This window comes from Chelonia mydas, chromosome 4 (genome assembly GCF_015237465.2).
Source record: "Chelonia mydas isolate rCheMyd1 chromosome 4, rCheMyd1.pri.v2, whole genome shotgun sequence".
Classification (NCBI taxonomy): domain Eukaryota; kingdom Metazoa; phylum Chordata; order Testudines; family Cheloniidae; genus Chelonia; species Chelonia mydas.
This window is the reverse complement of record NC_057852.1, coordinates 114,029,214-114,057,116: the sequence shown is the minus strand read 5'-3', so window position 1 is coordinate 114,057,116 and position 27,903 is coordinate 114,029,214. Positions and strand designations below refer to the sequence as shown.

General features: G+C 42.4%; 1 protein-coding gene across 5 annotated transcripts; it reads right to left on the bottom strand.

The window, feature by feature from the left end:
* Nucleotides 1-676: 676 nt before the first annotated feature.
* HS3ST1 (heparan sulfate-glucosamine 3-sulfotransferase 1) lies at nt 677-14,996 on the bottom strand. Of its 5 annotated transcripts, none has more exons than XM_037898057.2 (3): nt 14,163-14,996; nt 11,731-11,977; nt 677-2,096 (listed from the first exon to the last, which is right to left on the bottom strand). In XM_037898057.2, exon 3 carries the CDS (start codon nt 1,966-1,968, stop codon nt 1,021-1,023), a length of 948 nt encoding a protein of 315 aa, XP_037753985.1. In that variant the 5' UTR covers nt 1,969-2,096; nt 11,731-11,977; nt 14,163-14,996; the 3' UTR covers nt 677-1,020. The 5 variants fall into 5 exon arrangements, with proteins under 5 accessions (XP_037753985.1, XP_043400580.1, XP_043400581.1 ...); XM_043544645.1 differs by having other exon boundaries at nt 11,731-11,841; nt 14,163-14,952; XM_043544646.1 differs by having other exon boundaries at nt 11,731-11,841; nt 14,690-14,952.
* Nucleotides 14,997-27,903: the final 12,907 nt, after the last annotated feature.

Below are 27,903 nucleotides of genomic sequence, written 5' to 3'. Positions count from 1 at the left end.
AAAAAGGGCTTTAATAGGGGTGCAAATGTAATTTACATTCAGTTTTGGAACCTTTATATAGCCGGAGCAGTGTTCGGGAGGTCTTAATATAAATAAGAATAAGGCCATTAATTTCTAGAGGTTAATCCAACTAATGGCTCATGAGTGTGTGTTGGCTTTCAGTGATTCTGAAGCAGAAATAAATGCTATAGAATTTAGGAACAATCATAAGCAACCTTTAAAATTTACCAATATTGCTTAAACCCTTCACTCCCATTTTTCAGTATAAAGAACATATACACATACATGCAGAAAATAAAAGAAGTTCTTAGGTTGACTGTATTTCTGCATCCAACAGTGTTTTTTATAAGCATGTATCCAAAGAATCTTTTAAAATCTATCATGAAACTGGCACTGTACTGCCAAAGAATTTCAGGGGCACCGGTTATGAAATTAAATATGAAGGTAAGTACAGTAGTTGGTATGTCTGTTTACAGAGCATTTCATTGTACCTGACATGTCATGTCCTAATAAGTATGTGAGGTACCACTTTAGTAAGAATTAATTGTATAAAGCAGGTTAGAGAACTTTGCTGCCCACAGTGACATTTTAAAATTAAAGCTGCTAGTAAAAACAACAAAAAGAGAAGTGTAAAGTTCATGTGGTCATTCACAATAAAGAAAGACCAGATACCATATTTCAAAGATTCAGATAATTCTGAGGGATTTCGTTGAAATGAATTTCTTATATATTAAACAGATAACACAATCTCAAGAAAGCATCTTCTGCAATGAAATATTTTAGTTCCTTCATATAGAGACGTAATACACAATGTAACAACCATGAAAAACAATACAAAATGTCCTCAAATTTAACAAGTAGAAAAATATAACTAGTTTATATGGCAATTGTGAAACTAATACTGTACAGAAGTATTTATGGATTTTACAAATAAATTATAGCTTAAATGCCCTTTTTAATATAATTTCTAAGCGTACACTGAAACTTAGGCTCTGAAGCTTATCAATAACTTACCACAAATTAGTGCCAGTCAAATGTTCTGCCAACAAGCTCAAAGAATTTCCTATTAGGTTCATGAAAATATTCATGCAGTTTATCAAGTAAATGAGAATCTACATGAGGGTGTGCTCTTCCTTTTGACTCATGTAAACAACGTTCCCTACCACTATCCCTTAGGCAATAGAAGCCTTTCGTTTTATTGAAGTAAAAGTTTGAAGCATTTATTTGAGGTGACAACCTTAGAAACCTCTCTACCTTCTCTATTTCTGGGAAAGGATCTTTGATTAATTTATCCCCATCTACAATGTGAATGCGATCAAGAGGAAAATACTTCAACCAGTTTTGCATGTGAAAGTAATATAAGCTTCTGTTTATTGCCTTGTAGTCCACGTTGAGTTCACCATCTTTAATCAGGAATTCTTCAATGGATGGATACGGCTTGTGCTTTTGTACATGATTATAAAACACTTGGGTGTAATCAGATAGTACTCTCTCACTTGGGTCTCTTAAAATAAGGAGTAGTCTTATTGACTGGTTCATGTTATAAACTCTTTCAGGCACTTTGGGTGATGTGAAATAGGCTGGGGTTTTTTCCACTGTGATCTGATGGGGATAAGAGAATGGCATTTGATTCATATACCACTGAAATCCATTTCCATAATGATCCTCCCAGTCAAAGAAATGGACTTCACTTTCTGCCACTGCAATATCTGGATGGAGACTTAACATCTCTAATAAGGCTCTTGTTCCACCTTTTCTTACTCCAATAATGATAGTTTGTGGTAGCTGCTGGCAAGATCCGTTAAAATGAATGTTTCCTTTGAAGTCATTTTTGAGAATTGTTTTTTTTAAAAGCTCTTTCTCAACAGATTGAGAAGTGGCCTCAGCCTTAGAAATTACAGCTGGTCTGGAAGGCACTATATGAGGTTGAACAATAAGCAGCAAAGTTCCTAGTAGAAGAGCTGCCATGGCAGAAGTTCTTAATCTGGTTTCACTCAACCAGATAATGGGGTGTGGAGTGATTTCCACATAGACCGGTCTTGAAAAGTTGTGTTCCTTTTGCTGACTGAGCACGTATTTCTCAAGTAGAGCACTCACTAGGGAAAGAAAGAGAAACATGTTAATATATACTCAAATATATCACTGCTAAAAGTTACATTGTTATGTTAAATATCATCTTGGTTTCTGCAGCAGATCAAACTTTCTAGTTCTCCCAAGAGTAGACTCCAACATTTCAAAGACAAGTAAATATAAGAACTGCACGAGAAAACATCTTCCTGCCATTTGGAGACAGAAACATTATAAAGTTTTCTCTTGACTCGGATATCTAAGATGCCTTTAAAGTGTGATAATTTCTCGTTTATGTATATGACTTCAATGGGTTTGCACTGGTATAACATGAAAATTTGATATCAGTAACTACAAGTGTGATAAATGCCTTGGAACCAAACCCAGAAAGAAAAAGGGTAGGCCTGGACCAGAACATCCCTGCTCCAATTTTTGGCCTTTTAAAGATGGGAATTCTGGGAACTGTAGTGTAGTCCCTTGAGAGGTCAGGTGACTGCAGCCTGGCAGCAGAGCCTGCTGGGGGAAGTCAGACTATTAAATAAAAAAAAGTTGCCTAGAATAGCAGGAGAGTTAGAGAGAGTATGGTGTCTTGCTATGGGGAAGCCTGGAGAAAGTGTGTGAGAAAGGGCTGGAGGACAAGGCCTGAGTGGGAAATGACTTGGGGAAAAGTGAAGTAGGGGGGTTTAAGTGCAGTTGACATCCAGTGCACATAGATTCCCTGGACTGGAGGCTGGAATAGAGTGGGCTCCCTAATGGTGCTATCTACAGAAGATGGCAAACCCCTGCAATGATGGGGAAGAGGAAGATGTACCCCAAGTTAAAAGACTAAGAGTTATGTTTGGATTGTTGTTTGAAGCTCTTCTATGCCCTAGAATTGTAAGGATTTGATTTTCCCTGAGGGCCAGATCATAAACACATTAACTCATCTGACCAGGCAGAGGAGAAACTGAAGTACATATGGGAAACAGAATCAGGGCTACAACCTCATCCTGGAACGAGGTAAGATGACTATTACAAATGTACTATAGATTTAGTGCACTACGCTTTTGAGTTTTGGAGCTTATCTTCTTGTGATTGCGCATGTTACGTTAACTCTGAATGTTTCTGCAAAATGTTGAACAAGTATTGGTGGTGATAATTAGTCCCAGTCAAATGCTGGCATAGGAACACACTTCATGGATATTACTGACTGTCACTTCATGAGGTGATAGCAAAGTCCACAGACACATTATGGTATACAAGTTAATTTTCAGCAAGAAGTACTGATTCTATAATATTTTAAATACTCCAGTTAAGAATTAATACTCTTAAGAATCAGGATGGGTTGTTTACAAGCTGTTATCAGGTTGCATTTTAATTTAAGAAATATGGTCCTATCTTTTGTTGCCCATTGTGATTCATTTTAGATACCGATTGGCCTGTTTTGTCATGTCAGATTTGGTGTGAAAATGCTAGCTATGCCAGTTATCTTTTGAGCTAGCCACAGGTGGTGTCTATACAAGAACAAGGAGTCTGCTGGCACCTTAAAGACTGACAGATTTATTTGAGCATAAGCTTTCATGGGTAAAAACCCTACTTCTTCAGATGCATGGTCCATGCATCTGAAGAAGTGGGGTTTTTACCCACGAAAGCTTATGCTCAAATAAACGTTAGTCTTTAAGGTGCCAGCGGACTCCTCGCTGTTTTTGTGGATACAGACTAACATGGCTACCCCGATACCTGTCTATACAAGGATGGTCTGCTGAAATTTTCCATCATTCCAAACAGCAGTGGGCTAATATAGACAAGGATCTAGGCAGCTGCCAGTGTTGTTTAATCCTAGTCAGAGTTTAAAGCCACAAGGAGAAAGCATCTGATTGCTGTGACTTGTTAGGGTAGTGAAATGCTAAGGTTTTACGCATGGGACAGCCTGGACTGAACAGCCCAAAAAGCTGGAGCTCTGAGCTACAGGTCACCTGCCTGAAAGATTGGGGCTAAGTACTGGAAATGCTTCGAAGTCTGAAAAGACATTCCAGTGATGACTTCACAATAAGTCAGTTCTCTGAAACAAGAACTAGTGGTAGTTTCTGGTTAATAAAGGGCTTTTCAAAGTGCTTTCCTTGAATTTACAAAGGGCTTGACTGCACCCCAAATTGGGGAGGTTTGCTGTCTTTTGTTGTTGCTAATGGTTACCCAAGCTTTACACATCCTCTTGGTGGCTTCAACAATGGTTACAATTCAGCTATACTGCTAGGTAGTTGGGGAAAGGGGTGCAGGGCCCAGAACTGGTATAGAAGCATGGAAACCAGCCCTCTTGCAGATTGAGAGGAGAGCCATGACCTGTCCTATGATGGAGAGGGTTCTACAGTCTGTCTTGTGATGTATCACTCACAAGTATGATATAGGGAAACTCTGTAAGCTTTCTTTCCCTCTTTGCCCCATCATAGGTTTGATCAGGCAGCGATGTGGCTTTGTGTCCTTAATCTTTCTTTTATTCTCTTCCCCCCCGCAACCCCACTCTGTTCTTGCCAATATAAACCAGCTAAGAAATAATACCAAAAATATGGCACCCACTGATGGGGGTAAACCATAAGGATTCCACTATAGATAGCGTCATTCATTCAGGATATCTAGCATGCAGTTAACTCCACATTTAGTTGCAATGTGAGCAAATGTTGCAGCAACAACCTGCTTAGGTGGATAGCTGCTGGTCAGAATACTAAAACAAAATATCAAATCTTGATTGAGGTAATTAAGGGCACAGCCACTTATTCCACAGCAGTATGTTTTAAGTGGGCAAGCTCCATAAATAGTAAGCCTGAGTTTCCCTGTGGACCCCCTCAAACAACAGTTCAGCCCTTTTTCCTGCTGAACTCCTGGTATTTTCCAGTAAGTTATGCTAACGTTAAAGAGCCTGATCGTGCAAGCCCTTACTCATGTGTAGTCGCATGAAAGTAAACTAGGTTACCAGTAAACCAAGGGTTCTGTGCGCTAATCATCACTGGAACTATTATTTAGCTATCTTCAAACTTCGGTGAACCAAACTGACTTTATTATCTTATGAACTATGCCTACCAGTTCATCAGAATCTCATATACAGTAAAAGCTGTGTTATCCGACACTTTATCAACCAGAAAGCTCTATTAACTGGCAGTACTGTTATCTCCCAATACAAATCTTCAATCTAGTGACCAGGACTAGTATATTGCCCAGCAGGTTATGCAATTGCACATTCTACTTTTATGCAAAAGAAGCAGAAGATAAGTAAGCAAGCTGCTACCAGGGATTTATTCTAAAAAGGAGCTTCCAGGGTGTGTCATAGGGTCATTACAGATTCAGCCCAATCTACTCACCATCTACATCTTCAATGATAATTGATGTTGATAATGATGACCCTGAGGCACTGCAAGATCCTGAAGTGCCTTCTGAATCAAATATTAAATTATGTTCAGTATAGTTTTAGTGTTAAGTGTATTGTTAGTGATTTAGGTGTATGCCATGCGCTGCTCATAGTAATATGTAGTGTCATAAGATAACCTACTGTGTAGAAAACTTTACCTGTATACACCTAAGTGCTTCAAGAAACCAACCACTCTGCAGTGCAGTGCTACTACTGGATTGGCAAGTACCCGTATACTGTTTTATACTTTGTTCATTTTATTGTATTCTACTTTTTGAAAATTGGTATTCCATTGGTAAGTAGGACTCTCAGTTAACCGGAATTTTTGATTAACTGGCATTCCCACAACATGCCGGATAACAATGCTTTTACTGAAAATAGTGAGTAAAAACAGAACCATCAACTGGCTGAAAGGATTTTCATGCCAGTCATGCTTTTTTTTTTTTTTTTTTAACCCAAGTCCTTTTACCTAGGAAGGGTATGTCATAGGAATGGTTTTGAGGGACTGGAGCAGGCTGACCAGGTAGACAGGTGGACCCTTGAGCCTCTGTGGAGCAAAAATGACTTTTCTTGTCTCTTTTTTCTTTTTGAAACACTTGTTTCAGATATTAAACAGCTTTGCATCATGAGACCTCATAGGAGTTTTCCCATAATGTCAATCCATTGGATTCTTGCATTGCATTTGTTAAAAAGGGTTGGGTTTGTTTGTTGTTTTTTTTTTTTTTTTTTTTTTTTTTTACTATTTGTAGTATTTGTCTTCTTTACACATGCTCAACTAACAGAGTCTCAGCTGTGCAGTTAAAAATATATTCCTTTTTGATTACTGAATAATTTGTGTTTGTTTTTTAAATGCATATAGTATGTTAAGACTTTGTTATGATTTGACCATTATCTGGATCACTTATTTTTGTTGTGTTGCAGTAACAGCACAATACTTGGTGAAAGCTCATGCTGTCATATGGGTGTAATTTGTAAAGTGTAAAAAAAAAAGCTGAAAATGGCCGAGAACTTAAAAATTGGACAGTAACAAACTGTGAATCCCAGTGATGATTTAACCTGGTGATATTCTAAACAAAAAGAGCTCTCGGCCATGCTTGTAGCTTTTTCCATCACTTCACATTAGCTCTACAGACATTCTAGGCTTCAGTGTCAATCTTGGAATCTTATATCAATGATGGACAGTAGCACTTGTGCATAATATTCCATACAAATTTAACAAAACATCTGTTGTATGGGCAAAGTGATATCCATGAAAAAAACTGCATATACATTGGTTTGTTACTTCAGCTTTCTCCTCTTATGCCCTCATCAGGTGAATATTAGCCAAATTACTGGTGTGTATATTAGAATTGCAGCAGTTTATATAAAAATAAGGATGCTAACATACACTATATAGCTTTGCAATTTTCAAACCTGCAAAATGTTTTGGCAAGAATAAGCTCTTGAAGGTAAGCTTAACAGCCACTCTGCCAAATTACTTTCCTGCTTCAAAAATTTATTTCACTGTTTCCACAAGTCATTTAGAGCACACACGACTTCACAGAATGACTATGCATTCTAGATTAATACAAAAATTTAACTGTCAGTAACATTAGTATTGTATCTGCTACATGTAAATGAGTGAGTTGGTGTGAGAAATACAGTTACTGTTAAACGATGCTTTGAGGAATATACCTAGAAGTTTTAAATTTGAATTGCGTTTTCTTGATCTCTTCTGCAATTTTCTCAGATTAATTAGCAAAATAGTGGTCACATTATTTATTCAATAAGATTAATTGTGGAACAATCAAATCAGTCTTCACAGTTATCATTAACTTTGAAAAAGATTTTAGCTCAGAAATAAATGGACAACTTTTTTTCATTGTAAATGTAACTAGGAAAGAAGTGAGAGCTATCATAATCACTGAATTGCATTGCGGGTTTTTTTAAAGCACATCTGTCTATCTATGGTACTTATATGATCTCATTACCAGAGTATCTGAGTGCTCCACAATCTTTAATATATTTTATCCTCACTCAAGAGGCATTTTAACTAGACCTAGTTTAACTGATTTGAACTAACTTCATTTTAATGTAGATATTAAATACTATTACTGACCAAAAATGTGTCATAAACAGTCACTCCACTTCTCATGTGGGAAAACGAGAAACTGAGAAGATATAGGCCGGGACTTTCAAAGAAGTCTAAGGGAGTTAGGTGTCCAGTTCAATTTAAACTCAGTGAGTCAGCAGTTTAACTCTTGAAAATCCTACCACAGTGACTTGTAAGTCAGGAGCAGAGCTTGAAACAGAAGTCAGGTCTCCTGACTCCCAGTTCTGTGCAATTCTTTTAACAAAACAAAACACACCAGCAATTCAGTATCTGTACTTGGAACCTGGCCCCTTAACATGAACATAGAAGGCCATTCTTAAACTAGGCACATACACAATTCTAAACAACATTATAAGATTTTAATAATTATGTAAATCCGAAAATGCTTCAGACCCCACCAATAAAAACTGTAAGAGAAAGAGACTCATTGTTGCACCATAGTAGTCTTATACAGATGCCATAATTTGTAGTGGTTCAAAAATTATGAACTCACTGTGGTTCTGTCTATACTAAGCTTTTCCCCTTAACATATCCCGCTTCTGTATCTATGCCAGTGGTACCCTTTCTGTAGACAAGCCTCTGACATTTAAACAACAGTTTATCCCAACGCTGCTTAGAACAGGTCAAGATGATGCTGTGGCTAAAAGGCCAGCAGCTGCCAGAACATTGCCTGTGCCAGGTGGTTGGTAGGAAACGTAAAGACTAGTGCAGACAAGGTATCTGGGCCTTATCCCTCAGGGTGCTCAGAATCTTCAATTCCCCAGCCTGAGATGTTCTCAGCACCATACAAGATCAGACTCTTAGTTACATTCTGCCTTCTATTACACTTGTACAAGCTAGGTCCAAGATGGTCATCTCTTGTATGAAAATCCAAAGGAGGGGGCAAGAGATTTTTGCAAGGAAATCTCCATGAAGAGCTCCATTGGAGTCCAAGACCAAGTATGGCTGCTGCAAGGATGCTGATAGGAAGGGGGAACAGCTGCATTAACTCCTTCACATATCTTTCATGTGGCCAGAAAGAGGAATTCTCACTGTGACTTACCTGCCTCTCCCATCCCTAACCCACAAACAAACGCAGCCCCAGGTCCTGCAGTGAAGAATGTATGATGCTGCAAAGGCATCTAAGTCTCCTATTCTCCCCCACATCCTTCCTTGTAGGAGAGTTGCACCTGAGGGACCTCTCAGTGCACCCAACTGAAGGGGCACAATCTGGCACAAGAGATGGGCCTGAATGAAAATACCAGATCTGAATGCTTCTTCTAGAGTTTAGGCTCATCTCTAATGCAAATTCCTTACCTCTAGAAGGAGACCAGGGCTGAAACCCCCCAGGAGAGCCTCAGGCTCTCCAAAGCAGCTGGATATTTGCACACAGTAAGCTGATCAGAACTTAGACTTCAACACACCCTAGATGCCAGACTTCTTGTAATGAATTGTGCTCTTGAACTCTACTGTGATGTATGTTACCTGGCATACATTACTGCATTGCCATTGAAAAAGGTTTGAAACTATCCATGCTGCACAATCCTTAAGTGTACTAGACTGGCTTATTTATACGGAGACAATGTCCAGCTGAAGTAATGTAAACTTTGCAGTACTAGTTCTCTGGAACACAAGCAATTTTTAAAAACCAATTAAAAGTAGCCTTTACAAATAGACGGTATAAGACAGTTCTGGTTAAGAATGAGTGAGACTTGTTTGAGTATTTTTGAAGAATTTCAAGGATAAGTTCTCTACAGTATGAACACATCTCTTCTACAAAGAGAATAAATGTCTGACTTTATATGTTCTCCCTATTTTGTTTGTTATATGCTGGGTTCAAAACACTTCAGCAAGCATTTTGGGACTAGTTATAAGAAAACTCCCCAATATATCTGCAGGACTTCGAGCAGAAACTGCCATATGATGAGCACTGAAATGGGAGCTCTTAAAGTGCAAAGAAGCAAATATTTTAAGTTGTCTAATAGTGGTCTTACAAAACATTTTTGTTTCTTCATAGGAAACACTTTTCCTGTAATAGTTCCCTCTACAGCAAAACTTTTCCCATGCCCTCCTCAGGAAGAGATTCATCCCACGCCTTGTCTCTCTGCCAGTTCTAAATCCATAAGAATATTTTCTCTGTTTTTCAATTAAAAAATTCAATGTAATACAGCTTACAAGTAACACTTGGTAATAAAACATTCAAATTCTAGTTTTCTGCTGTAATTACCTGGCAGTCTCTGTGTTTGCAATGAACTGTACAAAGATGAGAGTATATTAAAAGAAACAATACTGTGCACTGCTTGAGCTACTGAGAAATCTCCGGGGCATAAACTATTGATTACCTCTCGTAATAGAAGAAAAATGCCCATCTGTGTCTCAATAGAAGAGGAAAAAAACTTGGAGCAAAATAAATTCTCTCTTAATCCTCTACTATATTGGGTACTTGCCAAAATCTATGATTTTTTGAAAACTACTGCACCACTAATGGCACTACTTTTGTCTTAGAACTCCTATAGCTAATATGATACAATGGGAAGTCTAGTCTAGTCTAGTTTTCAGTATGGTTGAAATGGTATAAAGTTTATCAGGAAAATGCCTTTTGTCAGAAAGCCTTAAGAGAGTTCTGAGCGGAATTTAAATATATATTTGACTTCACAATTAGCGAAATCTCTAAACATTAATATGTGTAAATTTGCATGTTAAGGAAGCCTGACTTGCTTGGTGTTTGGCTGAAGTTTTACTATATTTCTGGGCTCACAATGCTAAATACAATTTATACAAATTAGTTTGATCATGATGAACGTAAGTCTGTACTTTTTTAAAGAAGGGCTTAGTTTCAGTGTGAGCAATGAAGTAGGAGAAGCTAAAATAGATTAGTGATATATATAACACCCTTTTGTAGATTTCCTTCCTCCTTCTTCCCTTTAAGGCCAGAAGAGATCAGTCTGATCTTTCATGCAAAGGAATAAGCCAAACCTTTATAGTGGTAAAGAGACAGCAAACGCTTCATACGGCTAGAAGGAAAATAGGACACTGGAGATGGAGCTTTTTATATTATGTGCTAAGATTAAATATCCCACGCATCCCAAAATAATCAATCTTGTGTGCCGAGCCAAGATTTAATTTTTTTCCTAAAAAAGAGGAGTTACTCCACTGCATCATCTAGCCTTCAAAAAACACACAGAGGTCTAACTCAGAGTGTTCAAGACATTATTTTTCCCCTTAAGTAAAACAGTTGGTTTTCTGATGCAGAAACAAAAAAGGGAGAAAAACACAAAACAGGCTCACAAATATCAGAGCTTTAACTCTCCATTATTTGCTATTGCATCAAAAAAACTCCAAGACAGTTACAAGCCTGAGAGAGTACTACTATCCACCTTCCCTGTTCCCAAATCCCACCCTCATTTTGTATTTTGAAATAAACAAAATAAAACTAACCTTTTTTGCATTCCCTCCCATCATGTAGTTTCCTACCTTGATTTGTAATTGCAGGCCCTGTTTCTGGCTACTAGTCTATTATATAGAAAAATCCAACCTTTTCCAATTCATCTTCCAAGCTGACTTCAACTCCTTCATACCTGGCCCTGTGGGTAACTAAGTGCTTCGCTTCAAGATCAGAGCAGAATGAACTGCCATACTTGGCTAAACCAGTCAGTACGCTAGGCACTAGCTTCTGGAAGGAACAATCCTGCACTGGCTCTCGAAAGAAGACCAGATGAGCCAGCAGATATCTTCTCTCTCTCATTCTCTGGAAATAGGACTAATGGAGGTGGATAAGAGTGCAGCCAATGAGATGGGTAAACTATAAGGAGCTTTTTTCCAGTATCTAAATCATGGCAACTTTAGAGACAAATATTGCTGTGTTAAATTGGTGCAAATCCACTGCAGTCAACACGCCGTTGTTTGCTACTGACCTACCTGAAAAGAAAAATTAATTCTGCAGATGCAGGCATATTAAAAAGGGTTAATGTCAAAGGAACAGATACAACAGTGTGCTAAATACAGGGAGTGTGAAATTGAATCTGAAGTCAAGAATACTAACTGCATTTAGCCAAAATGCCCTATAATTTCAAGGGAAGTGGAATACATACTTATTTTAAAAGTGCAAATAAAGCAGGCACAAAAGTAGATCTTATTCCACTAAGCTTAGGACCTCCTAACGCTGGTAAAAACACTGGCACAATTTACTTATATGCACTGCATTAAACATTACCTCAGATGGCACATTTCCTTTCCATTAGGCCATGCTGTCACATAACTGGGGAGCATATACTGCAAGCGATCTCACTGGATTTGTGCGATGAACTGAGCAATTTCTGCTGTCCTATGTAGGAATAATGAGGAGCACAGCTGGATTCTTGGTGGCCACTGCAGCGATCTCAAACACTTCAAAGCTGATATATACAAAGTCTGGGAGGATTAAATTATTAGGACTTCATAGTTCTTTCTCCCTGTGTCTCCTAAAAAGGAAGAGGCACAAGGTTTGGATAAAGATAACCTCAAACTATTCCACTACAGGGAGAGCAGGAAAAGACATATGTTACACACACACACACATTATATATATGTGTGTGTGTGTATGTAAAAAAAAAAAAAAAAAAAGATTCAGAGATCAGATTGGTTATATTTCACAGCTAAGTGTCTGCTACTGTTTCTAATGGATGGAAGACAGGACACAAAAATCTGCCAAGCTGCACCCCTCTGGGGAGTGGATGTCTTGTCTGGGTGAGTGGTAAGGGGTGTGTGTGCAGCAGCACACCTTTAGAGAAGGCTTATAAAAGCATTTCCCTCTGAGTGATTGTTTTGTGCAGTGTCTCTCAGCAAGACCTTTTAGTCCCTCAATTTTGAAGTCCCATGCAGACATGTTGTGACAGCTTAATTCTGTCCCCTATATACTAGAAGCTAACAGCTCACCTCCTTCCCCAAAAGCCAAGGTGGGGGGTTTAATAATAATTAGCTCCCCCTTCAATCCCCCCAAACTCTCATCCAATCTTGGGTGGTCAGATCTGTAGCTCGCTCTGTCCTACTTGGATCCATTTTGGTAATAGGACGCTCAGCAGGTGAGTCGATGCCAGGAGGAACAGGAAACCATTCTGCTGCTCACTACAACGCTGCGCTCGGTTATTCTGCTTTCTCCACCCGTGTAGCTCCCCGGGGCCCGATGGCGAGGGTCCGGCTTTGCACCCCGGTGTCACTAAGCTGGCCACGAGGGTTTATCGAGAAAACACCTGCCGCCTGCCCACAAACATCAGCCCCGGCCAAAACCTAGCGTGACTTCCAAACCCCAGCGGGCCAGGTGCCTCCTCCTTTCTTCCCTATTCCCCGCTGACATGCGAGTGGCTCGGAAAGGGGACGGGCGCAGCGTGGCCAGCTGGGGTGGGGGAGCCTCCCGAAGGGACCCGCACGGCCGGAGGAGACCCCGACAAAAACCAGCAACCGCAGCCGCTTCGGTGCTCACTCCCTCCCTGCCCAGCGCAGGGCATACCTGGGTTCAGCCTCCGTGCAGGGCCGGGCTGTGGCTGTGGGGCTGCTCAGGACTGCGCTCAGCGAACCTGCCGGTGCCAGGCTGAAATCCCCGAGTCCCCCGCTGCCCTCACCCACAGCAGCGCCCCCGCCCCGTGCCCGTCAGAGCGGTGCCCGGTCCCGGCCGGCCCCCGGAGCGCTGCAGAGCCCGGCGCACTCGCTCACCTGGGCACAGTCTGCCTGAGTCAGAGCCGACACCGGACCCCTGCCGCCCAGTGCCTCAACCCCACCCAGGGGACCCCCAAACCTCAGCGCTAAGGCGCCTCGCCGCGCACCCCCAACCGTCACCCCTGCCCCTACCCGAACCCCAGTTTCCAGTTCAACCACGAACCTCTCGTGCATCCTTCATGTCCTGCCCCACACCGCCAGCCTACCGACCCCCAGCTTCAATTCACCACCCGGACGTCAACCCCTACGGACCCATGTGCCCCCACCCCGCCCCCTCCAGAGACCCCCCCAGCTTCACTCCCCAGCTACCATCCCAAATATCAACCCCCATTATAGCCACCAACGTGCTCCTAAACCTCCTCCTCCAAGCGAGCCCCCCAAGTTCCCAATCTCACTCCCACCTGCCGCCCCAAACAAACCCCAATGCACCCCGCCTGCCCCCCAACCTCACTCCCCGCGTACCGCCCCAAACAAACCCCAATACACCCCGCGTTCCCCCAACCTCACTCCCACCTCAAACAAACCCCAATGCACCCCGCCTGCCCCCCAGACTCACTCCCCGCGTACCGCCCCAAACAAACCCCAATACACCCCGCGTGCCCCCAACCTCACTCCCACCTCAAACAAACCCCAATACACCCCGCCTGCCCCCCAACTCCCACCTCAAACAAACCCCAATACACCCCGTCTGCCCCCCAACTCCCACCTCAAACAAACCCCAATACACCCCGTCTGCCCCCAAACCTCACTCCCACCTGCCGCCCCAAACCAGCCCTCAAACACCCCGCGTGCCCCCAACCTCACGCCCCATGCACCACCTCAAACACCAACCCTACACCCCAATGCGCCCCCCAACCTCACTCCCCGTGCACCACCCAAGCAGCAAGCCCCGATCCGCCCTGCCCTGCCCGCAGAGGAGCCCCGCTCCCCGGGCTGCACCTGCCCCTCGCTTACCCGCCTGACGCCGAGCCGTCGGCCGGGCTCCTGCCGCTGGGGCCGCCCGGCTGTGCCATGAACTGAGACGCCGGGGAGAGCGAGCAGCTGCGCGGGCAGGAGGGCGCCCGGCTGGCCGCGGAGCGAGGCGAGGAGCGGGGCGCGCTGGCCGCCGCCGCTGCAGCCCCAGTGTGACAGGCAGAGCGGGCGAGAGGCTGCGCTGATCCCCGCGGAGGAGGGAAGCCTGGCACGGAGAGCCAGGGAGCGAGCGAGCGCCCGCTGCTGCCAGCCTCGCTCAGGTGCAAACCTAGGACTCGAAGCCTCCTCCCACCGCGTCCGGGGCCAGCCCCGCCGCCTCCGGGCGCCAACTCCGAGCCCCGCGGGAAGGGGAGGCGGGGCCGGCCTCTGCGGCTTGGCACCGTGGGAGGGGACGGGCAGCCCCTACTAGCCGCCCTGCCCTAGGCAGACGGCAAAGCCACCGCGAGGGGCGGCGAGCCCAGTGGGGGACAGGCAGAGATCGGGGCGAGCTCAGCCCTGGGGCGTGACACCTGGACACGCTCCTCCCCGCGCCCCGGCACGGGACTCAGGGGCTGGCAAACTAACGCCTGTTCGGCGCCCAGAAGCTACAGGATCCAACCGCCGGGAAAGCTAATTGAAAGACTGGCACTGATTTCGCTGAGAACTGGATTGGACCCTGGAAGGAGTGAGGTGTAAAGTCTCCGGGAAAGGGTCCGTGGCCCTAGCAGTAGAAACTCAGTCTGCTCCAGCTGATCTGACCCCCCTCTTGACCTATTTTACAGAGAGAGTCCAATCATGAAATTGGAGTCCGGATCCAGTTAAGTCTCTGATCCCCACCCCTCAAAATCCCCCAAACCACTTTTCCTGAGTGGACTCCTGCAATTGCCATAAGCCCTGATCCTGGCAACACCTGGGCATTGCAACTACTGAGGTGTAAAATTACTCCCCAACGGGTGTGCAGGGCTGGGTTTCATAGATTGTAAAACTGCTTGCAGCAGGGACTATCTCTTCCTATGGGTTTGTAGCACAATGGGGCCTCTGTTGTGATTGGGATATATAATAATAATTAATAATATAATAGGTAAATAATAATTAGTATAATTAGTATAATACAATCACTTTTGTTGAAAGTTTTTCACTTATACTGCAAAGATTAAAAATGCAGATAGCTGAGGCATGTATAAATGTGATGAGTAAAAATACTAATAGGAAAAATAATCTAAATATATACTTTAAAATATTGAAAATAACACAAAGAATTTCCTACCCTGTTTAAAATAATTTTAATGAGGGAAACTAATGAGAGAGACTTGGCCAATCAGTGTATAGTGTTACCTTTTAACAACCGTTTCAGCATTACTTGTTTCATTTCATGTTTGTTTGCTTGAATTCACAGCATGATGTACTAAAAAGAAGGAGGCTGTGCTGGGATTCATTTTAAGTAGTTCTGTCAATATTTATCTAAATTGATCTGCATTTGCCAAAAGTGATACATGGTTCTTCAAGGCAAAATGTGTTAGAAATAGCACAAACATAGGGCATCCTCCTCCTCCCACTGAAATAATGGTCAGACTTTCACTGATTTCAAAAGGAGAAAAGCAGACCCATGCAATACAAAAATAATTTGGGGTCAATCAGTTGGGGTCAATGAGCAGAGCATTATTGCAGTCTGTGGAGCTATATTAATTTACACCAGTGACCAAACTGGTCCAAAATATGAAAGCAGGAGTCTGCGATGAAGAGCAAGATTGGTGAAGTCTGTATTTGCACTGTTTCTACTAATATATTTTGCCTGGAAAGATAATTTATTAATCACTAGTTACAATAATAGATTTACCAGGAGAAACTTCCCAAGCTCTGTTACAGAGGACCAAATAACAGCTCTATAGTGAAGGGTTTTTAAGAAATTCCAGCATAAACCTTTATTTTCATGGTTTTTCACTTCCACATAGACATCTTTGTTCCCAAAACCAGCTTATCGGTCATGCTTTACTTTTACAGATTAGATGAAAAAAATCAAAACATTCTGGTACAGTATTTTGTTTTGAAAATTAGCTGCTTTACATTGTCAGTAACTTGTTCTGAAAACAAATGTTAATAAGGCATTTTGCTATGCTGATTTAGGACTTGATTCTGTCACCCCTTACACAATTGTGCAGTCCCATCCATGTCTGTGGGGCTATTTGCATAAATATTTCAGGACTCAGTCCACAGTGAACATATACAGACACTGAGGCATTTTTAATCCACTTCTTCCATGCAAGCTCCACCTACTGCTGCTGGTGCTCTCTGTATGGAGGTTGGGAGATATATGCAAGGCCCCATGATCTATGCAGAGCTGCCAGGTAGCTGGCATCTGCATGCTTTTACCCAGCAGCTGCTGTAACTAGCTTGCACTCCACTGCTAATGACCTGCTGTAGGCACAGAGCATGGGACATCCCAATTAAGGGGTCTGACATAGGCAGCAGCCTCATAGGTCCTGATTGGCTCTCTGCCCTATAAACACTCAAGGGGCACTCCAGGAAGAATTTAGGCAACAATGTGGATCTCCTGTAGCTACTATGACCATTCCGGCTCTTGGCTTTGACCTCAGCTTGATTCATGACTTCACCTCCTGCCCCAGACCCTGAAAACTGACTCAGAGTCTGATCTTTGGTTTCGATGATGGTCTGGAACCTGAGTATGAACTCCTCCTAGGGTTGCCAGGTGTATGATTTTCGACCAGAACACTTGGTTGAATAGGGACCCTGGCAGCTCCTGTGAGCACAGCTGACCGGGCTGCTAAAAGTCTTGTTGGCTGCAGCGGCTGGCTCCACACGGCTTCCGGAAGCGGCCGGCATGTCCCTCCGGCTTCTATGTGCAGGGGCGGTTCGGGGGGGCTCTGTGTACTGCCCACCTGCAGCACAGGCGCTGCCCCGAGCTCCAGCTCCACAGCTTCCATGGCCGGGAACCACGGCCATTTGGAGCTGCAGGAGCGGCGCCTGCAGATGGGGGCAGCGTGCAGAGCCCCCTGGCCTCCCCTGCACCTAGGAGCTGGAGAGACATGCCTGCCACTTCTGGGAATCCACACTCCCCCTGCACTCAAACTCTCTCTCAAAGCCCGCAACCCTCCCCCAGCACTGAGCCCCCTCCTGCACCCAAACTCCCTCCCAAAGCCCGCCCCCCCCCCCCACATCCCAACCCCCTGTACCAGCCCTGAGCCCCTTCCCGCACTCCGAACCCCTCGGCCCTAGCCCCACCCCGGAGCCTGCACGCCAACCCCCTTCCCCAGCCTGGTGAAAATGAGAGAGTGAGTGAGGGTGGGGGAGAGAGAGCGACGTACGTGTGTGTGTGTGTGTGTGTGTGTGTGGAGTGAGTGTGGCCTGGGGTCAGAGGTGGGGCAAAGGTGTTCTGTTTTCTGCAGTTAGAAAATTGGCAACTCTCATTTCTCCATGACTCCCAGCCTCAGATTTGCCCCTACTCTGACAGTTGGTCCTGACTGCCTTTGTTGGGATCCTGACATATATATGCATATTTCCTTCTCCCCTTTTTTTTCTGCAAGAGGCGAGCCGATGTCCTGTACTGACATCAAAATCATAGTCATAGCAACTAATTATAATATCACAAGCAGCTAATTATGACTTCAGTTGAGGGATGAGAAACAAGGAGCATGTGTTACTAATAATTTCAAATAGATTAAGGGGAGTGTGTGTATGGAGGGAGTTATTATGAATGGGCTGGGTGGGTTGAGAATGATTTTTTGAGCATTGTCTGTAATTATTTGCACATTTTTGTTTGCAACTTTTTGTGTGCATAGAGCATAGACCAGACATACTTTTTGTACATCTACATCAATTAATAAAATAACTATATAATACTAAAGCTGAAGAAGAAAATTACATAATTTGCAGTCTATAAAGAGCATCATTGCTAAACAGAACATTTTTCAAAGTTTGCTATGACGCAAATGCAACTCTTTAAGAAAAGACAGGATAGTTTAACTTTGAATTCCTTTGCTTTTGTTGTACTGTTAGTCTGTAGTATTTAACATCCAGTCAGGGCCGTCTGTAGAGGTGTGCGGGGCCCGGGACAAATCAGCCCGCTCCGTAGGCGCAGGAATTAGGAGTACGGGGGGGCTGCAGTACCTCGGGCTCCTGGCTGCCAGCCCCACCGTGGGGTCTCAGTTGGGGTCCCTGTGCCCAGGGTCCCGGCTGCCGCCCCACGTGCTCGGGGCTTTGCCACCACCCCCCACGCCCGGGGTCTTGAGTGCCGGCCACTCACACAGGTCCGCGGGTCCTCCCAAAGCACGGGGCCCAGGGCGGTTGCCCCAATTTGACCTACCCAAGGGACAGCTCTGCATCCAGTATCTGTCTTTGTATGTATAAAAGCATTTAAGTATAGTAATTCCTTTATCCATAGTATTGATGTCACAATTGTACTTCTGCCTTTTAAGACAAAAACGAACATAACATTCTATAAATATGTGTAGGGAAACAAAGGAAAGAATATTACAGTGATAGTGTCCTTTTACGTGGTTGATTTGTTTATATCTCCCTCTCACTGTTTATAGTATCCCTGGAAGCCTGACATGGAGTTATTTTCTTTTCTTATCAATATTGTTTATCTTGCTGTTTATAGCATGATATCTTTTGCAAATATGTAAGAAGAAGGTAGCTCAGATGTTGAAGGTACCAACCTTCATAGATTCATAGAGTTCAAAACTGAAAGAGACCATTAGATAATCTAGTCTGACCTCCTGTATATCACAGGCTGTTAAATTTCACCCAGTTACCTTTGCATTAGGTGCAATAATTTGTGTTTGACTAAAGCATGTGTTCCTAAAGGTATCCAGCCCTTGTGAAGCCATCTGGAGAATTCATCATTTCCCTTGATAGCTTCCTCCAATGACTAGTCATGCTCACTTTTTTTTTTTTTAAATGTGTAATTTCTAACTTAAGTTTGTCTGGCTTCATCTTCCAGCCATTGGTCCTTGTTATGCTTCTCTCTGCTAGATTAAAGAGCACTTTAATGCCCAATATTTTCTCCCATGAATGTACTTGTACACTACAATCAAGTCACCTCTCAATCTTCTTTTTGATAGGCTAAACAGATTGAGCTCTTTAAGTCTCACTCCAAGGCATTTTTTCCATCCCTCACATAATTGTCATTGCTCTTTTCTTCGCCCTCTTCCGTTTTCAACATTCTTTCAATCTATGGAAACCAGAACTGGATGCAGTATTCCAGTGCTCTCACTAATGCCGTATACAGGTAAAATCACCTCCTAACTCCTCCTCACTACTCTCTGGTATATGCATCCAAGGATCCCATTCGCCCTTTTAGCCACAGTGTCACCCCTGCTGCTCATGTTCAGTTGCTTGTCCACTATAATCCCTAAATTCTTTTCAGAATACCTACTTTCCAGGATACAGTCTCCTATTCTATAGGGGAGACATATTCCTATATGTATACGTAGGCGTTCTAAATGTTCTGTATGGGATGCAGTCATTCTTCCTAGATGTATAACTTTGCATTTGGCTGTATTAAAACGCATTTTGTTTAACGGGCTCCTCAAAAAATGAAATCAGGTTTGTTTGACAAGACAGTGATAGTATTTCTTTCAGTCTGGGAAAACTAGGTTGAGAGAGAAGAGTGTTACAATCACTGTACATTTACTAAATTTAAGTTTTGTCAATGAAGTAATAATAAATTAGGAAAAGGAAACTAGAATTCCCAAAACTAGAATGGGAAAAGGATGTCAGAACCACCTTTGCAATATTGTAGGAATTCAATCATACTTCCTTCATGGATTTTAAGAGGAGGATATGGAAAAGACATTGCCTGATGTTGCCACTGTTCCACTACATCCTGAATGACTACTGTATTACAGGCATTCCAAAGGGAGAAGCTTTGTTGTGTGAATGCTCTCTCATAGGATCTTGCTTGAAAAAAGGCTCCATAGGAGTGCATGACTCTTTAATGTCATACTATTCCATTGAGTATACTATGCGTAGGGTGTTGGATTCATTGTGCAGTAGCAATGTGGAATTCATTTTACAATGAGTTATTTTAAAACTTCCCTCTGCTTTTGTCCCAGTACTCCTTTTCTCATGATTGATCTGCTTCTAAAATGCAGAGGTGGAAGATAGCAAAACGCAGAAAACTGAAAGTAACATAATTGTGAAAACGTTAAAAAGGTTTCTTTGTATGGGCTGCATTGAAACTATGTTACATAACAAAGTTGGAATTTGTCAGGTTGCAGTAATATAGTAAACTCTTAAGCAATTCAGGACAATCCAAGCTCACAGATTTCTTTTTTTATAACTGTGGAAACATTAAAGAAACAGGGAGAAAGGGGTCTGGGGGCAGCAAATATGTTTTGTGATCAATTCAACCTAGAGAATTCCTTAGTTTGAGAGGTATAAGATTGTAAACTCATATATTACAACATTCTGAATTCAGGGAACAACAATTATATTAACGCAAATCTAGAATGCAATAGAAATGATAGAAGTGAGGTTTGTTTTACTTGATGCATGTACAGAATCTAGTGACATAATGTTTGATGCTTTGCAAGACTGATTACTTGCTCTGCCCTTAAATGTCCCATCTCTTCATGTAGTTCTTGACATACCTGCCTTTTTGTCTTTTTCAGGTAATATCAGTTCATTTTTTACTTGGTTTTCTGATAAAAATATTTCATGTGTATCCAAATGCAACACGTACCATTTATGCATCAAGGCAGCGATCTTACCACATCCTCCTGTCTTTTCTCAGCTATTCAATTTGTGCCCCAAGGACTTACAATGAAGAATTTTAGCAATAGCTGGCTCTTCCTTCTGAGCTGCCAAAAGGTCTTCTCATGGAATAGGCTTTAGTGGATTTAATGCCCAGGGAGAAGTGTTCTGCTGCCAAAGCACTGGCAGTAATAGCTGCTAACCAAGATACAAAGAAATGGCAAGGCACATCCAAGGACTGTAAGACAGCACTAACAACATCTTGCTTCTCTCTTCTGTGAATTCTGTCATATATATTTTTTCCACATAAAGGGGCATGATGGATGAAGCATCTGTCTCCACATTAGATTTCTGTGGATGATATCTAACTTTGAAGTTAGTCAGCTAATTCTGCAACCCACCAGTTTGCTGTGGCATTCGACCTGACAGAGGTGAAGAGATAGGTTTAGCAGGTTGTTATCACTGTAAACCACAAATAATTGCATAATAGAGAGAGCCACAAAATTTGTCAGTTATGGACCATTTAAAAGCTGGAAACTCCAGTTTTCCTGAGTGAAGGAGATAATTCTTCTGAGCTGCAGTCAGTTTTCTTGACCTATAACCAATGACTCTTAGTTTACCTTACTGACATTGGTACAAGGCTGCATCTCGTACCTTATTGAAAGCATCTACATGAAGGAGAAAGAGAGAGACAAAATTATTATTGGTGGCTATAACCAGGCAATCAATCAGGTGGTTTAAAATACTTTGATGTTACTCAGCCCAGGTGACTGGCAGTTTGGAGGGTATCTGTCCAGACCCCTTTCCTTGCCCTTTGCCTTCTTTTTCTGAGTTCACTTTTGATGGTGGTGTGTGTCAGATTCCATTGGAACAGTCAACAAGTCATACAGGAGTATGAAGTTCCGCTGTGGTTCTTGGTAGTTTCTCTGCACCACCAAGAGGTCATCAGAATCCATTTTATAACTTTCAGCAGACACCACCATTTCCAATTAATATATGGCTCTCTAACTGTCGCAGTACTCTCTGTACATTCTTCAGATGCTCTTCAAAAATGCCACTGTACAGAAGGATATCATCCAGGTGTGGAATACACACCTCATCCTTAAGTTCCTCAAGACACTCTTCCATACATCATCAAATGGGTGTGTTTCTCGTGGGGTCCCACGGAAACCAGTTCTTGCCCCTACTCTCATTAACATTTATAGTAATGATCTGGAGGAAAACATAAAATCGTCACTTATACAGTTTGCAGATGACATAAAATTGGGGGAGTATATACAATCCAAGTGGAAGCTAGACAAATTCAGACTGGAAATAAAGTGTAAATTTATCAGTGAGGTTAATTAATCACTGAAACGATTTACTAAGGGTCATGGTGGGAAAATCACTGACCATTTTCAAATCAAGACTGGAAGTTTTTCTAAAAGATGTGCTCTAGAAATTATTTTGAGGAAATTCTATGGCAGGTGTTATACAGAAGATCAAATTAGGTGATCACAATTGTCCCTTCTGGCACTTCAATCTATGAATCTATGTATCACACACCACTGGAAGGCAATAGGTGCATTTGTTTAAACCAAATGGAATTCTAACCCATTCACACAGGCTCCATGGAGTAATGAAGTCTATGAAGTGATGGCTTTGTTCAGCCATGAAACCTTGTGTGATGTGTCATTCCATATTCTTTATGAAAATATGCTTATAATATTAATATGACATAAATGAGATATACTTTATGCAAAATGGCTCATGTTGGGTGTGGCCCTGCCTGTGTGTGTGTTAGACTATGTATCTGTATTTCAACTATGCTACTTTGGGTGACACCCACTGCTAACACTTCAGGTACTACAATGGAAAAGCCAGACAGGGAGGATGGCCCATCAGCGAGGACAAATGAACTGTGAAAAGCTTGTCCTTCCTGTGGATGCTCCATACTGCCACTGACTCATGGATGCTGTGATCCTACAGAGTCAGGTGGTCTTGTCACCTGATACTAAAACATTACCTAGGACTTCTTGTAACTTTACACTGTAAGGAAACGGGGGAGGTGGGGTCAAGTTTGGGAAACAAAGGATTCCCACCTTATGTAAATCCTATTTAAGGGTGGGAAGGAAGGCAAACAGGATTCCTTCTCTCCATGGCCTGGCTGCCCAAGAAGAAAGACTGCAAAAGGGAAGGAAAGGGAGGAGTCCAGACTGAGACAGGGGTCCAATCTGAAAAGGAATATAACTGGAACTCTGAACCACAGAAACTTTGCAAACTGCCTGCAACAGTATCTAGGGTGAGAAATACTATTTGTAACCAATTTCTTTAGTGAAACTAGCTTAGTTTGCTTGTTTGATTTCATTTGCTTAGTAATCTGCTTTGTTCTGTTTGTTACCCCTTTTACTTAAAATCTGCCTTTTATAGTTAATAAAATTTATTTTGTTTATTATTAAACCCAGTTTCTGTAATTTGTAACTGGGGAGGGGCAAGAAGTGTGCACACCTCTGTCCACATTGAGGGAGGGGGCGAATTTCATAATATATCTTTGGGGTCTTCACTCGAAGGGAGTTGGACATCTGAGTGCTGGAGCAAGAACCTTAAGCTGAGTCTTCCCAGAGCTAATCTGCAGTTGGGTGTGGCCCTGCCTGTGTGTGTGTTAGAGGAGGTTTTAAGAACCAAGCTGAGCAAGACAGGTTAAAGGGGGCCAATGCTGGCAGAACAGGGAGACTCAGTGGTATATCAGCACACCAGGTGGCTTCCCAAGAGGTCTAACCTGACACCTTAATGGTAGGCCTTCCCTTGGTCTATGGCTGAGAACCAACAACTGCATCCTAATCCATTCAGAACTCTTGGATCTGAGGGATGAGTTGCCTATCTGGTAGGGTTTTTCTATTCAATTGCTGATAGTCTACCCAAAGTTTTAGGCTGCAGTACCTTTTCTGAACACATACCACTGGTGATGAATAAGATTACACAGATATTCCTTTCACTCTTTATATAGTGAATGAGGCACCGAGGTGTACATTTTCTGTATGGGTTGCTAGTCAGGTATCTTGGTATGCGTCTGCAGACTAGGGATCTGGCCCTTGTCTCCATCTCTGGAGAAAACTTTGAACTCTTTTTTCAGTATTTGCTGGGGCATTTTCCTTTGTATCTCTAAGTGGCTCAGGGTCACAGATCTCAATCATTCCCTTTGCTTCGAGGCTGTTCTCCAATTTGCTGGCTTCATCCTTGATACCACCATTTCCCTCTTTTTTCATTGTTACATGTGTGAGGATTTTATTTCCTCAGTATCCACTGGAATTTTTATTTTAATTTTCTGTAAACTTGTCAGCACAGTTTGTCTTTTCAGAATGATGTCATGTTCTATTGAATTAATCACAGAGATATTAATCTGGCAAGACTATTCTTTAGGTATTTTGACTAGAGTTTCTTTTATGTCCAAATCCACGGCCACTAAGCAGCAGCATCTGGCTTATGCATTGCTGTTAAACTTTCAGTATCCAGGTCTGTATAAGCCCAGCATGTTACATTAGTGGTTTTTCCTTTGGGGATAATTAAACATGCACATGTTTTACAAGTTGTTCTTGTTTCTGATGCGGTTTATAAGAGATTCCCCTTTTTTCCATGACCTGAGGAAAGGCACATTGTTAATGGAACTCTGTGCTGGTGCCTCATCTGGTGAAATGCAGCAGTGGTGTCAGACTATCTCCTCAATAATGTTGTACCCCAATGATCAAGTTCTCTAATTTGTGTGGACTAACCAGCACAGGAACAGTCAAGATGTCATCATCTTTCCTTAACTGGAACGGGACTTCAATACATCCCTTCTTAAGAGATTTAAGTTCCACTGGGAGCTTTAAGATCAAGCTCATCTTCTATTTCCAGTTATTCTTCAAGCTTCTTAAGGCATGTCCCTGGAAGATTCTTCCACCCACTGACTCCAGATCATGCACTTCTGTGCCCCCGTGTCCCACAGGGCTTGAGTTTTTACTTTAGTGAGGACACACTAGGATCACACATCTCGTACCAACTAAATGCGCTACTATGGTTTGCTGCATGTGTGTTAGATGGCAAATGTGGGCCTCTTTGGATAAATCAGACGCAGTGTTAGCTTTTTTTCTGCTCTCTTGTGATTTTCCTGCATGACATCCTAACCGGTGGTGTTCTCTATCACCACACCTGAACCAGTGCTCATAAAGTACTGCCTCTGTCAGATTCGCTGGAGTTGCCTTTCTGTCTGTCAGCTCATATCATTATCAGTGCTTTTGTTATGCACCTAGACAGCTTGCTTTAATGTTTTAATTTTGGTTTTCTCCCCTTTGAGTTCATCATTACTGGCCTTTAGTTCTTTTATCTCATTCATCAATGAGTAACCTTTTGAGATGTCTTTTCCCTTGGGAGGAGCTGCTGCTTCGCTCTCTCACCTTTGCTCTTTAGAGTGACTTGCACAGAATTTACAAGCTACTGCCATTGCACGTGCTCCATTCCCTCATTTCTGCTGTTTCTCTACCTCATCACAGGCAGCAGCATGCAACTTCTTAAACAAGGTCTCATCTGCAAACTGGTTATCTTTTAAATAAGGTTGCATCACAGTCTGAATGCTGTTATTCCACAGGCCTGTCAGGACTGAATGGAGGAACAGATTTTGTTCAAGGACAGAGTTGTATCTCAGGTCAAAGTCAGCTTCTTCTGAGGCAAACAATATGGTCTCAGATCAAGTGCTCAAACTAGGAAATCCTGAGGTGTCTCTTCTGGTTCTTATAGTGCTCTTGACTATTTAAAATAGAAGTTTAATCCCAAAATTGGCTTTATCACTCAGCAGGAGCCCGGCCAGCCCAGTCAGTCATGAACACCAGTCAGGAGTCACATGGATTTGAACACTTAGCCACAGCATTGACCATGAGACAGGCTGAGCTTGCCAGCACCAGGTCACCTGACATGACTGGAGGCAGGATGAGGGCCTGTCCCCTTCCTTTGCTGCTGGAGCAATGCGCCACAGAACGCACTCAGGAGGCTCTCAGGCTTTAGGTGAAGGGACAGATCTAGTATCAGTTTCAATCAATTTCAAATTTATAAAATCACAGTGTTTGGCTTCTGAAATGTTGAAATGAAACATTTTGGCTTTGGGGCTCTCTCTCTTTTTCTAAATGGATAATTCAGTGAGGTGAACGTGAATTCGGGAAACATTTTGGTGTAATCAAATTTGCATCCTGAGGTCTAATCCTAACTAGCAGACTCTCTCTGCCCTGTGACAAGTCATGTGCTCCAACGTTTTCAAACCTGAGTGTCTGTATTCTCTTTGAAATAATATATACATATAAACACAGTATAAACAACTAACCGAACTGTCTGATGGAAGAATGAAATTACATAATGAAATGCAGACAAGGCAAACAAAATTTAGCAGATGAAAAGCGACCACCTGAGGTGAAGCAGTTTAATACAGGAATATAAGGAACAAGATATGAGGAAAATCTAAATGAGAAATTGCCTGTTAGGTGAGGTGAGGTTGTGAAGGCCTGGGAAAAAACAACAAATCCTCACAATGAAAGTGCAGAGAGGATGGGTAATTAGGTAATGGTAAGGGTACATTGAACTTATATGAAGACCTGGAAAAGAGGTTAGTTTTGAGATTCCGCACAGCCCTAGCTCCTAGCACAATTTCTAGATACTTACCAAAGGGATCTCTTTGGAACATGTGCAGTAAATGCAGGTCACTTACCAGCATTTTCTCACAGAAAAATTCTCTCCTGGCTTGCACCAGTTTTGCACTTCTGTAACTCCAGCAGTAACTCAGCTGAAATCAATTTGCATTGGTATAAGTTAAAGGAGAATGAAGCCCAAATATTTCAGTATAAATATCTGGGGACTTGTCTGTTATTTTCCCTAACTGCTGGGCTGGTTGCAATCAGAAATTGAATGTATAGCAATACAAGACTAGAGATAATGGATTTCACTTGACATAAGGAATATTTAAATTAACAGAAAGAAAAAAAAATAGTAAAATAGACTGAGGAATGGATCCAACTCCCCAAATCAAAACTTCAAGCTATGGCTTGACAAGGAACTAAGCCAAACAGAACCTCCTCTTCTGTGGATGCAGAGGGCCCCCTTTGCAGGGGAATGTATGTGATAATGTTGTGTAAGGGGAAGGGCTAGATATGGGGTGACAATTGGCATAGTACAATCTGCCTGCATGGCAGCACTACTATGTAGGGGGAGGGAGAAGTGCAGGTGGGGCCAGGCAGGGATGGGCTTGGAGAGGGGTAGACCCAGAAGATCTGCTTCTTTGCAGATCTTCCTGTCCTAAACCCCACCAATTGGGGAAGCATGTAGAGAGGTGCAGAGCCTAGTTCAGCCATTGGCTATAGTAGTCTCTTTTGGTGATTCTTATATTGCTCCACTTACATAGGTGTATCTGCCTACCACCCAGCTTGGCTACTCAAGGTAGGTGGTGATGGTCTCCAGATATGAGCCCTACTGAAGACAGTTTAGAGGTAGAATCTAGAGGTGAGTCTAGAATCACGAAAAAAATCCTGATGATGAAAGGGGATAGAGCTGATCATTTATTAGCGGTCTCCTTCCAATTCTAGCAAATCCATGTTTCTAAGCTGTTATCTCATGGACCTGCCAAAGACAATAGGCTTCCAGCTTTATTTAAATAGAATCTCTATCACCTGGGTTCATTTACATAACTACCAACTATTGTGTTTTTTTAAAAGCACCCACTGATCACTCCAATCCAGTCGAATTTCATAGCAGGATCAGTTAATCCAGCACCTGAAAGTTGGAAATGTCCTGCCACAAACCATCATAGAAAAAAGGTTTTGTTTGGATTTAAATATCTTAAATGCTTACATTTGAAATTTATATTGTGCATTATTGTGGGTGAGAGTGATGTTTTGCATTTATTCTCCGCCCCCACCTTCCCGAGGTGGAGAATATGTGTGAGTTACTAGTTTTCACTTTTTAATCCACTTTTCTGTTATCCTCACTCCTTTTTATAGAATCACATTCCCATCATGAATGATCTGTGAATAAC